At 32.4% G+C, this 17615-nt stretch overlaps 2 protein-coding genes across 3 annotated transcripts; both read right to left on the bottom strand.

Moving 5' to 3' along the window:
* Positions 1-5873: 5873 nt before the first annotated feature.
* Positions 5874-6559, bottom strand: LOC107959412 (protein METHYLENE BLUE SENSITIVITY 1). Its single transcript, XM_016895472.2, has one exon. It carries the CDS (start codon positions 6429-6431, stop codon positions 6117-6119), a length of 315 nt encoding a protein of 104 aa, XP_016750961.1. The 5' UTR covers positions 6432-6559; the 3' UTR covers positions 5874-6116.
* Positions 6560-10634: 4075 nt separating this feature from the next.
* On the bottom strand, positions 10635-16872 carry LOC107959411 (WRKY transcription factor SUSIBA2). Of its 2 annotated transcripts, none has more exons than XM_016895471.2 (6): positions 16277-16872; positions 15025-15174; positions 13082-13968; positions 12818-12976; positions 11766-12577; positions 10635-11086 (listed from the first exon to the last, which is right to left on the bottom strand). In XM_016895471.2, the coding sequence occupies exons 1-5, from the start codon at positions 16532-16534 to the stop codon at positions 11836-11838; spliced, it is 2196 nt and encodes a 731-aa protein (XP_016750960.1). In that variant the 5' UTR covers positions 16535-16872; the 3' UTR covers positions 10635-11086; positions 11766-11835. The 2 variants fall into 2 exon arrangements, with proteins under 2 accessions (XP_016750960.1, XP_016750959.1); XM_016895470.2 differs by having other exon boundaries at positions 10635-11083.
* Positions 16873-17615: the final 743 nt, after the last annotated feature.

Raw genomic sequence — 17615 nt, 5'->3', positions numbered from 1 at the left:
TATGGATAATTACAAGGATTGGTAATGATATATATATACGAAAATAATGTCAGTGTGAGCTTAGTAAAAGGTTAGGATACGTTTGGCATGCCAATAGGGTTATACGTGAGCTTGATCAGGGATTTTACATGTTGTAAAAGAGGTTTAGCATTTTTTTGCAAATTTTCGGGTTATATATAATTTAGGTTTAGCCCGGACGGGTAACCTAATATAAGTCAGCTTGTGTGAGCAATTTAGTCACCCATGTATCCTAGTCCATTTTACTATAGTTCCATCGGGTGATATTCATTTAAATGGAAAAACTTGAAATTGTATTGAATATGAATGGTATATGTTTATAACTTGATATGCAACATTACATTGCCTTGAGTATTAAGTAATGTATTTCATGATATGCAAGTATGACTAAACTATTTGAATGTTAATGTTGGTATGTGTCTAATTAAGGCATTATGTGTCTAATTGAATGTTAATGTTGGTAAGTATTGTATTTCCATTTGAACTTACTAAGCATCCTTAATGCTTACTCTAGTTGTTTTCTTTCCTTGTAGATTGTTACCTTGTGGAACTTGCTGAGCCGATTAGCGAAGGAGCACACACTATCAAAAGATGGTAGATATATATTCATTTTTAAGTCTAGACATTGTGGCACGTACTAAGGACCTTTGTTGTACAAATGGTCAATTTGGAGTTAATGGCTTTGTGATAATGGTTGAACTAGTGAATTAGGTTTAGCATGAGATCTAATTGAGGCATGTTTTGGTCTTGTGTGATGCTAGAATGTGTAATAACCTTAATTTGTAGGTCTTGGCATGTCAAAGATTGCAATTATGATAGTTGGAATGGTTAGGTTGTTAAATGACTTGAGAAATGGTATACTTGAATGATAAGTATGAGATGTAATTGAATGCATGTTTTGTGTGCTTTTGGAATGGTTAGGTTGTTAAATGACTTGAGAAATGGTATACTTGAATGATAAGTATGAGATGTAATTGAATGCATGTTTTGTGTGCTTCATGTTGGAGCCATTTAAGTGCTAAATTTCCAAATTGTACTAATATGGTATGTTTGAATTAGGAAATGATTTGTTTTAGATATAGATAGTTGATAGGATATTGATTATGCCTTAAGGTTTAAAGGTTGAATTTTATAATGTTGAGTGATTGGTTTAGGTAAGTATATGCTTGAATTGAGTTAGATTGACATGGTTGAAAAGCATCTTATTTGTAATTGGTTGAAAGAAGTGACTTGGATGTTGGTTTGAAAGCAAATGAATAGTTACCAAAGTGTTAAGTTGCCAAAATAGAGGCAATGTCAGGACTTCAAGATTTCGACGTCGCAACATGAGTCGACAATGAGTGAGGTTGCAACGTCAACATGCTTGAAGTCATGATGTGACTCACTGTTTGACCATTTTGTGACGTGGAGGTTATGAAGTCGCAACGTCGATCTAGAGCTTTGAAAATTTTGCAATTTGGTTCTAAACTACCCTCGGGTTAACAAAAGAGCTTTCGTAACCTCGCTTAGGACCCAGAAATGATTAAATAGAGTAATTTGAATGTGGTTTATACTTAAATGCATGTAATGATTGTATAGTACATATGTGATGTTAGTTTCACCGATAATGGTCATGTCATTCCATAGCTTGGACCCGACGATCGAGTCGAGTATGGGGTGTTACAGGTTGTAAGGTAAAAAAAATACATGTTTTGCTGCAAAAGAATCCACATCTATTCCACTAGGGGTATTTACAATTCGGTTAAAATTGAATTAATCGACAATATTGATCTAATTCGGTTAATCGGTCGATAGCCGAATTTAGTTTGGTCAGAGGTCGGTTAATGATTTTTTGAAACTTCAGTTATCGAGTAATTCAATTCGAAACCGGGTAATTAACCAAATTAACCAATTAACCGAAATAAATAATATATATTATATATAATGTTCTTCAGTTGCACATATTTTATACATATTTTGTAGGGATAATGCAAATAGAGATCTTTTGGGGAGAAGAAATGGATGCAAATGGAGAATATTAAAGACTATTACATTTTAGTTATGTGTTGCCTTTGAGACTTATTTTGAGCTGCTTTTGGAGACTTTGTTTGAGCTATTTTTGTTATGTTATTTTTAGATTTTCAGGTTATTTTTTGCTTTTTATGCTGTTATTTTGAACTTTCAAGGCTTTTTTTGGTTAACTGTAACACCCTATACCCAACTTGAATCACCGGATTTGGATATCGGATGTTACAACACATAAACACTTAGCAAAATTTTAAAATCAACATAAAACCATTTTAAAACCTACTTCTTATTTTTTTTCATACTACTCTTAAAATAAAAATGGATGGTTTATAGTTACATCAAAGTTTCAAAAACAGCATATGACATTACAACTTAAATTTTGTGTAAAGACATACTCTTCATGGCGTAATGTACTAAGTGCCAAACTCCTATGGTGCCCTCTGTATGCATAATATCGCAACTCGAATTGCTATCTTGGCGCAATCCTGGCTTAGCTCCTCCTAGCGTACCAAAACCTTAATCGAAACCTGCACATCAAACAATCGCTTGTAAGTTCAAATGAACTTAGTGAAATTTACCCAGGTTACCTTTGAACGTCTCTTTTGAATTCCTCAACTTGAAGATTCTAGATCTCTTTTCAATTTCTAGCAGCTACCTTTTAATACCAGCACATACATATACACCAACTTTCACACTTTACCATTAAACACACAATTCACTCATTAGGAAAATTTTCGATTTCTCACTCGATGTGGATCTCATTTCCTTTTCAGATAACAGTTGTATTCCTCATAAGGATATCCATATAGAACCTATCTCCAACAAATTCTCACTTGAACGGATGTTGAACACTTCGCCCAGGATGGCGTACTCACAGATATCATTCTTGGCAAATACTTATACTAATTGATCTTTTAAGATGAACTTCGTACATATCTTACCTTTGACGGACTCTCATACTGAACTTGGCCACTATTAGGTTATCAGTCAGATCACAACTTATTTTGATGGATAAAACATTCTAAGTGATCCCATGGAATCCCAAACAACCATGTTACATATCATGAGGACGCCCAATTTGGTGGGCAGCTTAGACTCTAGATAACCTCTATGTAGCTAGCATGAAAAGTTTTCAAATTTGGCGGATAACATAGAATTTAGAATTCTTGCATGCGTATTGTAGGCAAACTCAAGTCTGGCCAACACTTAAACTACCTATTATTACTACGAATACGTAAAGTTCTTTGTACTGGCGAGCTATTATGGTGGATTCACTTTTCAAAAACACTGTTGAGAACTCTTTCATAAAGTACCCATAAAGCATATTCAATTTCTGTCACAAGACTAACCAAATAGGGATATAAAAAAACTTACCCAGATTACGCCACATAGGCGGTTAACCAGACCACAAAGGCTTCACAGAATATGCTACAAAGGCGTCACAAATTACGCCACAAAGGTTTCACAAAATTTCATGTTTACTATCCCAGTAAACTATCTTTGAGGGTACCATGGGCTTCTCCCACATGATCTTATACATATCTTCATGTCGTGATTTGTCAGTCCAGCCTACATCTCATTGGAGGCTACACCATGAATATTCTCATTGTCGTCGTGATCTTCTTGTCCGATTAACAATGTACCGTCCCTACCAGAGGCATCACAAATGGATGTTTTACTCATTTAACATAGAACACACTTACCTAGATTTGTTCACACACCTGACTAATTCATAATCTCTCATGTCTAATTTCACATGCATATATACCACACATCATTTTATTCATGTAGTAACTCATATATCTCATTTGTTTATACTTCACACACACTTATACTCACAAGTTATCCGAGATGACATCAACATATGAATTTCCATTGTAAATTAACATACATAAGTTAAGATAAAAACCAACTTGAAACTTACCTTTGTTGTAGTTTGGAGTTCCAAATTCGATCGTCCCTCTTGAACCAACAGCAACAACTGCTTAAAAGAATATGTGATTACCATTAAAACCCCATTTGCAGACAATTTATCAATATATCAATTACATACAACCCCCATGCAGGGTCTCCTATTCACTCTCTATTGTATTTATGTCTTTTAACATATTTATTCTTTCAAAATTATAACATACGGAGCTATCAGACTTACCAGGAGGTTAAAACATCCACCGATTAACCTTAAAACCCTAGCTTACAATTTAATGAAGAACAAGAGAATATTTGGGTTTAAGAAATAGAACTTGAATGTAGAACAGAAGGAATAAACGTCATCTTAATGTTCCCTTCTTACCATATATATATACTCAGTTCCTTTTAATGGATCTTAACAAATGTTAAATGCATATAGAAATTGTCCCTTAAATGCCCAACAAAAGATCGAGAGAAATATAAAAGAGAATCTGATGCAGATGCTATTTGACCAGTCAATCCATTCAGTTGACTCCCAACTAGACATGTTACAAAACCCATTCTACACAACATTTGAGCAAATTGGGCGTACCATACCTTTGACGGTAACTCTCATAAGACGTACTTTTGAAGACGATCTAATCTCTCAACATTTTCTCATACATTTGATAAGTGCGCCGAAACAAGTAGCCTTCTCATCTATTTGCCTCTCTCCAATTTAGGATGTGACATTACCTTTGACTATTATTATGTTCTACCATTGTTAACTTTCAAGACTTACTTTGTGTTGTTTTTTTAAACTTTTAAGACTTCTATGTTGTCATTGTTAACTTTTAAGATTTATGTACTGTTTCTAATATCTTATTTGGTGTTAAAGCTTTTTGAAATATTAAAAAAATAATAAAAAAAATATTAGCAATGCATTTTTATATGTTTTATATTTATTTTAACTAAAAGACATTAATATAAGTTTTTTTTTTTTTTGGACCAATATACTGATCAATTGTTGATCCAACCCGCCCATTCATCCAACCGACCAATCCAATCCCAAGAACAATCATCAACTCTTATGGAATCCAAATACAAAACCTAAATGAATCTAATTGCCAAATTCAGATACCAAAATGAATAACAAAAATACAAGTGAATCTAGTTCTCATGTTCATGAGCCAAAATTTAAATTATACCTTAAGAAAACGATGAGTTTGAAGTAATTGTCAAGACTCTTTTCATTCACAAGAACAGATGTAGATGTTTGTAGTAAGATGAAAGTTAAAGCGGGGCACAAACTGGAAAGCAAAATGTAAAGGTTCACTCAAAAGGCATAAAAGAAACTGATTAGCTCTTGAAATGACATTACCTACCACAAAGATCTTTAAACAACTACTAATTCTAATCAAATTTGAACAATAAATTGCAGTGAACTTCTTCGATACTTGAACTGGAAGGGTTTTATGATCATCCCGACCCAAATAGGATTAGACTCAAACTGCAAAACAATCGAAGACAACTATGATTATACCAAAAACAAAAAAATTTAGAAATAATCACAACAATCATAAATCTAGATGTTAATCTCAAAACTACACATTAACTTTTAAAATATAAACATTTATTTGATTCAACTATATACATCACCGTTTCCGGCACAACTGTTTTTTAAGGTTACTAATCCCATGAAGCCACAAACCCAAGCTCTTCTTACTTTGAAAATCATCTTAACAATCCCAAACTGAAAACATCCAAGCATTTCAACTATCACACTTCTCAATCAATCATAGCTACAGCAACTAAAACCTATTTGCTAATTCCATCAGGCAACACATAAACAACCTACAATTAGTCAGCAACCATAAGAATCAGTCGAATGAGAAAGCAATGAAATTTAAAAGCTTACAAGAGAAGAAACAAAAAGCATAAAACAAGCACAACATGTATTGCACAAACACTTCATTAGCATTAAATGAGGAAGCTATAACAACACCATTCATCATCGACATCAAATCAAGGGGGACCCTTACAAGAATAATCCAACTTTTTTCACCCCAACCCCTTTCTCATTCCCATCTCTACTGCAAGCGTGACAAACAATTAAAAGATGAAAAAGGAACCAAACCCATATTTCGAAACATCACAAAACACCAAAGCTTGACGAAAAACACATTTTTTGGGGTTTTTTATCACTTTTTAAGGCTGCCCCTAACACCAGGACGAGGCTTGGAAGTCTCAACCACATGAACAGCATGTAGATTCACAAGCTTTGACTCTTCAAAGGGAACCTTGGGGTGCTTGGCATCATGATGAATCTGCATCGACTTCAAATCTGGAGCTGTTATTTTGCAATGAGGACACTCGTACTTAGCATGTCCACCTTTCTCCACACCCGAACGGTCAGCAAATCCGGCCTTGCCGCCGCCTCTATTGGTTGTGGCGGCGTCGATCTTCGCCGCTATTTCCTTGGCTGTGTGCTTCTTTGGCTTGGCTTTGCCAGTCATGGTTGATTGATCGAAGATAAAGATGAAGGAATCAAAAACCCTAAATAAAAGGGGGGCGTGGACTGAAGGTTGGAATTATTGAGGAAAGGGTGAGAATTTATAGGCTTATCTATTGATTGGGCATTCAGTGTTTGTGGGCTTTAGTTTAGTGGGTTTCATTTGGTGACCCAGCATTTAGATCAATAATTTATATATGATTTGTTAGTTTTTATAAGAATGGTTAATTTGTATTTTGCCCCTTCAACTTTGTTATTTGTATTTAATCGGTATCTAGAATTTTTTTAATTTACTTAAACTTCAATTCTGTCATGCAATTTGGTACCTCCGCAGTAACACCATTAAAGTACATTGATATGGCATTATGAACTAATAGCATGGTGACATATGATAGTCTCGTATTTTGATACATATCAAAATGAAAATATATTTAAAAATATCAAACTTGGACACCTAGTTGTCCAGATGCATTTGCATCTAAATTACCATTTGTCCAAATTCATTTGAGACATTTTTATATTAATTCTATATAATTTTAATTTTTCATAAAATGTTAGTTTTTTTATATTATTATTATGAAGAAATTAAAAAATGTATATTTATAAAATATATTTTTCACATCACATTTTATAGAATATATTTGTCCAAATATATAAAATAAATAAAATCTAAAAATATATAAAACGTATAACACATCAAATTTTGTAAAATACATATTTTAATATAATAATAAAATATGATAATTTATGAAAAATTAAAAAATATATAAAATTACTAAAAAAACACATGCCTAGAATGAATATGCACTTGTCTAGGTTGAAATGTATCTAGATAACTATTTGTTTAGGTTCATTCTGGTGTCAAATAATATTTTTAATATATTTTTTAGATTTTATATATTTTAAACATAAAAAATAATATAAAAATATGATATGTTATAAAAATTTAAAATATATAAAAATATTAAAAAATATGTCTAGAGTGAACCTAACCAAATGGTTGTCTAGATCTAGATGAACCGTTAACACCTTATACCCGACTTAGTTGTTGGATCTGAATATAAAATGTCACATTTCGTTGTCGAAACAACTCACTTATCCATTTTTTTTTCTAAAAAGGAAACGTAGTGGTAAAATTTATTTTATAAAAACTTAGGCAGCATTTCTACCTATTTTACATAAAAATCCCTGCAAATTTTAGATTTTCACAAAATATTCACATTCAAATTATCAAAACATTAGTTATAAAAGACTAACTTTCTCAAAACGTGCAACACTACGATTTCACAAAACATATCAATAAACTAGATTTTTACGCTTTACTATTTTATCAAAACATTAGTTATAAAATACTAACTAAGAAAACATAATGAAAATATTTAAATTTAATTTACGACATAATATTATATATGTATAAGCATAGGTACATGCCATTTACACCAACTATAAAGTAAACTCTTCATCAATACTGTTTGAGCTGAACTTCGATTCTTCGGGTGCTATTGAAACAATCTAGCGAATCTAACTACCTGCACACGAAAAAATAGACAAACCGTACGTTGAGTAATTTTTATGCTCAGTGATGCTAATATCATATAAATCAGAACATAAGCATTGAACACAGATAATTGATAGAAATAAACTAAAATATGATTATAAATATCATTAATAACATCACAATAAAAGAAAACTCTAATATTAATAAACTTTAATATTTTGATATTGACAAATCAAATAAAAAAAAAGCTTTTCAATTAAATTCAAAATCGCGTAATTAATTTAATTTGCACAATATGGAAATTCAAATAAATTCAAGTTCTGTTTTTACTTTTCTTTTAATTTAGACCCCATACTGAAGTTTAGACTCATAACCAGATACACGAATCCGCCACCCGAGTTGTTTGGCAGTGAGGGCCATCAGAGTAGTCCACGAACCTCAGGGAATTGGGGAGACTTAAATTCTTTGATATATAGACTCTATTGCATGCCAACTATATCTGATTTAATCTAACTTAGTGAAACGAGATAAAAACTAAATTTCATGATCCATTTCAATTCTATTTCATATAATTCTCATTTCAATTCCGTTTCATATTCAAATCACATATCGCCTAATGTAGAATAGGTTTTCAATTTGAAGCATATTAAATATTTTCTTGCTCAATCATCTAAAATCATAATACTCAAATCCAAATCATAACCATGAATTTGCTAATTTAATCTTATGAAAAAAATAGTATTCATCTCGAAACATAATTTTATAAATATTAACTAAATTATTCAAACTCATCCAAAACTCATAAAAATAAAATAAATATAACTACTCATATTAAACTAAATATTCTAAAGTTTTATGTAATGAAAATAAGATATTAGCACAAACCGAAGTTTTAATTGCTTTATTCATTTTCTTCTCATTTCTCCTCCAAGATGTTCGCTTCGTTTTTAGCTACAATAGGAGCAATTTAATACGAAACAACATCATTTATCCATTCTAAAACTAAAACCAATAAAAACGAACTTAAATATGCATGGTTAATCAAGTTAGCAACTTAAGTTTTCTAGTCCGAAATTTGTACATCTTTTGACTCGACTATCCATTTTCAATTCCGCCTTCACCAGAGTACTCACTGTTTCACAAGTTATTATTTAGTACCAATATTACACAAAGTGACTAATGTTCTCTACTTCCCCTTTAACATGGCCAAATATACCAAGTAAACTTTTCATCTATTTTTGTTTCTTTTTCACACTTCTAATAATTTCCTCTATTTCACTTAAGTTTTATAAGCTTCCATCAATGTCCTTTAATGACAACTTTCAAAATACTTGATAAAATAAAAAAATTACTAATATATATATGTAAACCAAGCTTTAAAAATTCAAAATTTAAAAAAATTTGAAAAAAAATCATACCTTATACTCGAATTTAAAGGAAAATAATGGAAGCAATTTTTTTTTCTTTACCCCTTCTTTCACGTGAAAAAGAAAGAAGGATGAGAAAGATGTTTCTCTCTTTTTTTCTTTTTTATATATTATAATATTAATTATTAAAATATTATTACTTCATAAAAAAATCATTTAAAAACTATAATGAAATCATTGATTTTTTTAAGTAATGATAAAATTGTCATTAAGCTCTTTCCATCAAAATAAAATAGGATAATTGCACTTTAGTCTCTATACTTTTCTAACTTATTCAATTTAATTCCTAAACTCAATATTAAAATTTTAACTTAACCACATACTCCTACTAATAATCCTCTGTGTTTTCATGTCTGACGATTTTTTTAAAAACGATCTCAATTTTTTATACTGCTATGTATTTATAGATCACTTATTCAAGGACTTCTACTATAAATATTCTTCTTCTTCTTCTTCTTCTTCTTTTTAAAGGGGATGTTACAAATAGGGACAAATAGTTGTCAAAATTCATTATCTTTGTAAAAATATATATTTGTAAAAATATTATATTTTTTAAAATATTTTTTTAAAAAAAATTGTCCCATATCAAAATATAAGGCTACCACAAGTCACTTTATTATTGGCCTCAGTACCATATCAACGTATTTTAACGGTGTTGTTAGTAAGGTACTAAAAGTGTGCATCGAAATTGAAGTTTAAGTACTAGTTATGTCCAAAAAAAAAATGTATTGATTAGATACAAGTGGAAAAGTTAAAGGGACAAAATATATATTAACACAAAAGTTAAAATTGTTTAAGAAGTAATGTATTATAAAGTATTTGTCTTTTCAAGTAAAAACTTGAATATGCATTCCACCCTTAAACTTGACAAATTCTCTTAATTTGAAATTTTACAATTTTTTTTGTCTTAAATTGGTACTTAAATCTTTTGTCCATTATATTGTTACATTTTTTTATTCCGATTAATGTTTGAGATTCATACCTATCCCTCCCAATAATATCATCATTAAGATTCGAACTCGTGTTCTCTCTTTGGGAGTGTAATATTTTAATAAAAAAAGTTAATAATATTAATTATTCGAACAATATAAAGACGAAATCATATTACAAATTAGAATATTGAAATTAAATCTCAAATTTAAGAATATTAAAAAAAAATCAGAACTAAAATGTAACCATTTTTATAAAATGTAAAAAAAGACAAAAGATGGTCTGGATGAGCTACTTGTCCCATTCCTTTTATATATAGGTATTGGTATAGGTGCTCAGGAAAGTCAAAACATGGAATCAAATTGCATTCTGCATTAAATACGAATTCCACCATTGAACATTTCCAGAATGTGCATCTCATCTATCCTACTCTTTCTTTCTTTTTCTTATGAGGGAAAGGGATTGGGTGATCTCATGTCAACCAAGATTTCAAAGCAACTTAAAACATTTTACTACTGAACCAGTGACTTTGTTGACAGCTATCCTACTATTATTTGATTCAATTAAACCATTGGAACTTTTATTGTAATGTTATAATGTCCAATTACCAAAATGGAAGGAAAAAATCTGGGGAAGCTACACACCACTCACAGCCATGCATGCTTTCAGCTTCTTTGCTTTGCCAGAAAGTCCCTGTAGCTACAGAGCATTTGCTCTTGTTATCATTTTACCACCAGCTTCTTCCTTGTCATTATTTTCTCCGGCTAAAGAGGTACGCGAATTTGATAACTGATTCCATACCTGCTACAAAAACAAACAGAAAAAGCACGGGTAAATACATGAATTCTGTAAGCAAGGAGTAAAAGGACGACATTGCACACACAGCTTGATCCTAGTCTTAAGTAAGCTTCAGGAAGATATTTGAAATTGCAAATCAAGAAAACTGACATGCTGAGGATACATGATATAGTAACACGCATTGAACCATTTATGCACCTACTTTAATTACCAGCAATCTTCTTTAGCAACAGATACAGGAAAATCCATCCTAAGCTCATACCTTATTCTTCAATAACTTGAAAGAAAACAAGACAGGTCATTTTCACTTCAAACAAAAGCACATGGAAGCATTCGCATCAATGATAGGACAGAAACTGCTTCAAATAAACTAAACAAGTTTCAGTGGCTTGGAAACTGAAACTAAGAACAGTCCAATGTCAAGCTGAGACCTTTGTTGTAAGCCTCAATGTTTTCCTTATTTGTAGGATAATCATTTGACACACTAGCGGCAGAGTTTTGTAACCATGCACAAAGCACAAGATAACAACCAAGTTTTTAACCTAGAATATTGACTTTTCTGTGTATAAAAATTGAAAATCATAAAATATCACGTACATATCTAAATATAGATGTATATATCTTCGCAATTTATAAAAGAAATAGCATAGATATGAAGGAGAAGTAACATGGCAAGAAAAAGAACCTTCAATGTTGGAGAAACTCAAGTAGAAACAATGTCTTACAAACTCTGCTAAAAGGCAAATAAACACGATCTAGGATGGAAATTTTCCAATGGCGTACTGATAGACTGATGAGGACGACACACTTGCATGGTCAACAATAGGAAGGGAAGGATCATAAAGGTTATCATCCTTTAGCTCCTGTTTAATCCCATGGAACCTCACACCATTCTCTTTTAACTGTTGCCCTGGAAGGAAAGAATGAATCGGACCTGTTGATTTTCCAACATTATTCATATCAAAACCAGCCAATGATAGATTTGCAGGTGTTGGGAGATTCAAAGGCAAAGAAATTGGAAAATTCGGAATGGTTGAGGCAATTGAACTGGATGAATGAGATGCAATGCAGTTGGGGTTCAGTCCAAAAGACCCATAAGGAATTGCTTTTTGTATGGAAGGAAACTTCATTTGGTAAACAGAAGCCAGAGCAGCCTCCCCAAGCTTCATCTCGTTGCTGAAATCCCCAAGAAAACCAGGTCTCACATATTCACTTTTAAATTCAGGCTTTCGATCAAAAGGCGGAGCAAAATCCTGGATTGGTGTTTCAGGCTTTAGAGGATGGGTATTTCTAGATAATGAAAGGGCAGCTTGAGTGTTGGGCATAGTAGGGGGCAAATTACAACCGCTAGAGTTAACATGACTGCTGTTTCTAGCTGCTGGAACTTCATGGTTGTGCTTTCCATCGTATGTGGTGAGCACATATTTAAGATTATGGGAAGCTCTTTCCACATGCTTTCTCACAGGACATCCAGGACTTGTGCACTTATAGTAGCTCCTATAAGCAGGGCAACAAAATAATTTCAAGAGGTTTTATTTATGAAAGCATGAAGCCTGATCTTTCTTCTGTGTGCTTTGAAAATAAATACATGAATATAACCCATAAAACTAGCAGAAACATGCATGGTCGAAGCATAAACATAAAATTTACCCCTGCATCTTTAGATGATTCATTTGATTTCACATGCAAAAGAAATGTGATGTAGAAAGAAAGTGAGACAGCTAACAAGTTTGGTACCTAGGGTTAGGGTTTCCTTTGACAACCTTCTGTCCATACTTCCTCCAACGATAGCCATCATCGAGTATGTCCACATCACTTTCTATTTGTACAACTACTCTTGGTTCACGGGAAGCACTAGATGCCACATTCATCTCAGTCATGCAGCTCTCTGTCTTCCTACAATGAAGGTGGATAGAGATGTAAATATAAGTTAGTGAAAGTTAAAAGCATCACCCCTTGGATACAAATCCATTGATCATGTGCACTAATACAGAAACTCACCTTCTTTTTGATTCGGACTCATCATCATTAGCTGCATCACCACAGAGTGATATACTTCCCTGTGTAGCCCTATCATCATTCTCATCATCATGACTAGCAAGTGTTGATGAAAACTCTGGAGTTTCAGCTGATTCAAACATACCAACAGATTTCCCTTGGGCAGTTGATAGTGGATCAGAAAGATCAGTTACAATAGATGATGATGTTCTTTCCAGACCATCAGCTCTCCAATCAGATCCAAGCTTAATTTCCTTTGAACCAGCTTGAGAATTTCTCCAAATTAAACCACCTTCAACTTTGACAGAAGTTCCATTTCCTTCCACACTCTCTGACATTTCCTCAGATGATAAAGTGGACCCAAGTGATGGCCGACGACAAGGCTGAGGCTTTGAGTGATTATGGGCACCCTTGTAGATGATTTCAGTAATTTGGCCATCAAGCGAACGCTCTACCTTCTTCTTCGCCTGACAGTTTGGATGGGTACATTTATAATAGCTTCGCGGATATTCACTACCTTTTACCTGTTTCTGTCCATACTTCCTCCAATTGTACCCATCTTCTGATGTTCTTGTTGTTCCCATAGCAGTGTTTGTAACCTTCTGATCACCTTCCAAAAGACGTGTGCAGACATCTTGTCCATTAAGAGATTCTTTCTGCCTCAATGTTTGACCACTACCCAACTCAGAAGGATGGAATCCCAAATTAGCATTATCATTTACAATGTCATTTAAAATTCCGACATCAGCAACTGAATCTGCTGCAAAACTTCTTGAGGTAGCTTCTTTTGACAAAGATGAGGGAATTTTCAAATCTAAAGGTCTATCCAAATGGCAAAGAGGTTGAGGATCAACCTCAGCATTTTGAACGAGATTGAAAGCGGAAGAAACCTACAAATATAAAATTGGTCACTAACTCAAAAGCGTTTTAGATGTAACACCAAGTGCATCTTTTATAATCAGTTGTAATCCAGAAACTTATGTAAATCTACAAAACTTGTCCCAATCAAATTCTACTGTCTGCCAGGATGAGATCACTCCCTTTAGAATTGTCCACGATGGCATGATAAGGGATTTAAACCATATTAAAGAATGTTGGATGTTAGACATCAATAATCTACAGAATAACTCCAGGTTCACAATATTATCTAACAAGAACCTTTCCTACCAAAAAAAGAAGAAGAAAATTAAAAACAAATTAATCACAACATAACATCTAATGATAATGCATATCCACAAGCAAATGAATTTCAACCATTGGGTGATTAATTAGGCCGATTAATTTACAATCACAATAAACAAAGATAAATTCTGAACTATTTACTTAGAGTAGAACAAGGAATAGAACTTAGAATAACTTGGAATCCACTTCAACCAAACTTCTGAAAGGATAGTTTTACCGTAAAAATTGGCACTTCACATTCCTATTTAAAAACCTTTAGAATTGTTGCATCTGAAGATGTTAAGGTCTGACCATCACTCAAAACTCAAATGAACAAAATCTAACAATAATAAGGGACTAATCTCATGGAGAGCTGTAGAAATCTACCCAAAAGCAAATGCCACCGGTTTGATGAACATAAAAAAGAGGCTGTTGTAATTTCCTTCTTGTTCCGTAAAACTGGTCAGCTTAACTGGTTTTGATAAACAAAAATGAAAAACGTCAAAGATAACAATAAAAAGGGAACAGAGAAGTACCACACAATGAAGAATGTTATATAGACAATACGTAAAGTTGGAATGAATTTGAGTTGCAAGTGAGGGCTGGAAAATAGGACAATTCATATTTCATAATCATACAAGCCAAGTTTAGATAAGCCATTGCCAGTGCAGTTTCTATATAAACACATGTGAAGGATTAGAAACATGTTGAGTTTATTAATATGGCAGCTATCAGCAGAGACTTAAACTTTACGACAAAGTAGTACTAGAATAGAAGGAAATCACCTGATCTTCTACACTAGACAAGCTTGGCCGAGAATCCATATTTTGTGTCTTGCATGTCAAAGAAGAAACTAAACTTCTGTCTCTATCCCCCTTGATATGATTCACCACCGTATCATCATGATTGTGAAATGTTCCAGTCGTGGGAGATGCCTATGCCAGAAACAGAAGTCATTAGAGAACATGCTAGTAAAAAAACTCCAGAACCGTGCACGAGCAATAATTTTAAGATATTAGTTGAACCCTCTTTTTTTTTTCTATTTGGCCATTTTCTTTAAACAGGGTGGATAACAATTTTAAATAACATTTTTTACTACAGAGTTATTTTTCTTTTAAATACCAATGCTAGAACACAAGGAGAACCTAATAAAATCCGGTTCATAAAGAACTCAATACTTATTAATGCTTTCTAAGATGCTTCATTATTGCAAAAAGAAAAAAAAGTTCTAAATGTACTCGAAGAAGTTTTTTTCAGAGTTCAGATCTAATAACAAGAATCAACTAAGATTATAATAACACCAGATATTAAGAACCCTTCATTAGCATTCAATTGAGGTGCTTTTAATAGTTTATTTCCATCTAGACTATCAGCAGTTTCTAATTCTAGTTTCCAGTTTCCTTCTGCAGCTTACTTACTTATCACCAAACAACTAAAATATTTCGATTGGAGTCTAGATTTTTGAGGCGGTCAGTGACAGAAATAATTGAAATAAATATATGCAGATGCAAACCTTGAAAGCAATGAAAAAGAGAATTACCATGACTTTGTATTGAACATACTTATTCTTTCAATTATAAAGAATAAAGGCCGGATTAATATAACCCCCATACACCATGAATTTAATATTACATTACATTACACAATATCCAATTTTAGTACAATTTTGATGGCAACGTCCTTTAATCTCATCAAAATGCAAGGAAAAGAAAACCTGCGAAAAGGAGGCATAGTCTTAACTAAGCGAAAGGGCTATGGCTATTTGTTACACTCTTTTTCTTTTTTTTTTTAATTCCATTTAATGTGATTGTATTATAGAAAAATCATGTCTTCTGTTCCCAAACTAGTTAGTACTTAGTACAACTTCATTTTTTATTTCTTCAAAAATATTTTTAGTTTTTGACATCTAATCGGTACTCTTCCTATTTGACTCCAAAAGTACATGACCTTTGTAATAAAATACTTCACATGTACCGTAAAACTGTGACAGTCATAATCAAGGAACATATAATTAGTAAAAAAAAAAAAAGCTGGTACCTGAGCATTTGGCAGCATTATAGGAGAATCCAACAAAGCAGTAGGGCTGATCCCAGGAGAAATAGTGAAGTAAGGCAAACGAGGAGATGTGGGACCCAGTGGGCTCTTGAACGTGGGCGTACATATCATCTCCGCCTTGAAGCCGCACGTCGCCGCCCTCCTCTCCGCAATGCTGGGTCCGCGTCCTTCGCCTTGATCATCGTCATCAGCGGTAACGGATTCTTGAGGGTCAGTGAAAAGGATTACATTGTTGTCCATGAAAAAGGGAGAAACAATGTTAAAGTCACGCAGCGGTGATTTGGCAATTAGGCATTTGAAGAAGAAGAGTGAGTGAGTGCGATTCAGCTCCAGTGGTTAGGTGCGGGTGGAGCTGAAAATTTGAAAGAATGGCTTTCTTTTTCAAACACTTTTTCCAAGTTATTGGATTTGGAAACACACAGAGATAATTTTACAAGGAAGAAAATAGAGGAAGACTCGTTTAAGCTACGGTTTGTTTGTTTGTTAGATTGTTGTCTTATCTTTTAATAATTATTATTAGATAATGATTTATTTTCGTAAAATCCTTTTAACTTTTAGTTTCTATTAAATCAAAATAGATACTTAATTGTTGACCTCACATTCATGTAAAAGTTTAAAGTATATTTTTAAAATATATATAATAAAATTATTTTAAAATTTTTATTTAAAAAAACATTATAACTTTTTTAGAAATTCAAATAATATTAAAATTTATTTTTTAATTATTTTCATCTTTTTCATGATTTATTTTCTTCTAAATATTAAATAAAAATAAAGTATTAAAAATAATACCCATTTTAAAAAATATTTATATAATATATAATTAAATAATTTATTTTTATTCTTTTTTCCCTTCTTTCTTTACTTTCTCATTTTTTTCCTTCTTTATTTTTTTTTCTTTCTCTTGTTGTTATCTGTTCTCTTAATCCTAGCTGTCGCTCCTCCAAACTGACACCGATTGGAAACTATTAAAGTGATGCTCATTTTCCTACATTCACTTTTTTTTTTAGTTAGATTTCCTCAAACTCGGCCCAAAACCTTCAAAAAAATCCAACAAAGGTTCAAAGAAAAAGAAACTCAATCCGCTATCTTTTACTGTCACAATGATCTCGTGGATGCTACGGTGGATTGTTGATGTAGCATACATGTAGATTGTCACGCGGATGCTACGTAAGTAAAGTTATCGTCTGTTAACTTTTTCATCCATTTTGGGCTAATTTGACAAAAAAACCATAAGTTTAAGTGTTAAAAAAGGTTAAAAATTAAATGGAGGATTAAAATGAGTTTTTTTTATAAAGTTAGAAGGTCAAATAAGTCATTA

Source organism: Gossypium hirsutum, chromosome D04, assembly GCF_007990345.1.
Source record: "Gossypium hirsutum isolate 1008001.06 chromosome D04, Gossypium_hirsutum_v2.1, whole genome shotgun sequence".
In the NCBI taxonomy this organism is placed as follows: Eukaryota; Viridiplantae; Streptophyta; class Magnoliopsida; order Malvales; family Malvaceae; genus Gossypium; species Gossypium hirsutum.
The sequence above is the reverse complement of the archived record's forward strand: the minus strand, read 5'-3'. Positions and strand labels throughout refer to the sequence as shown.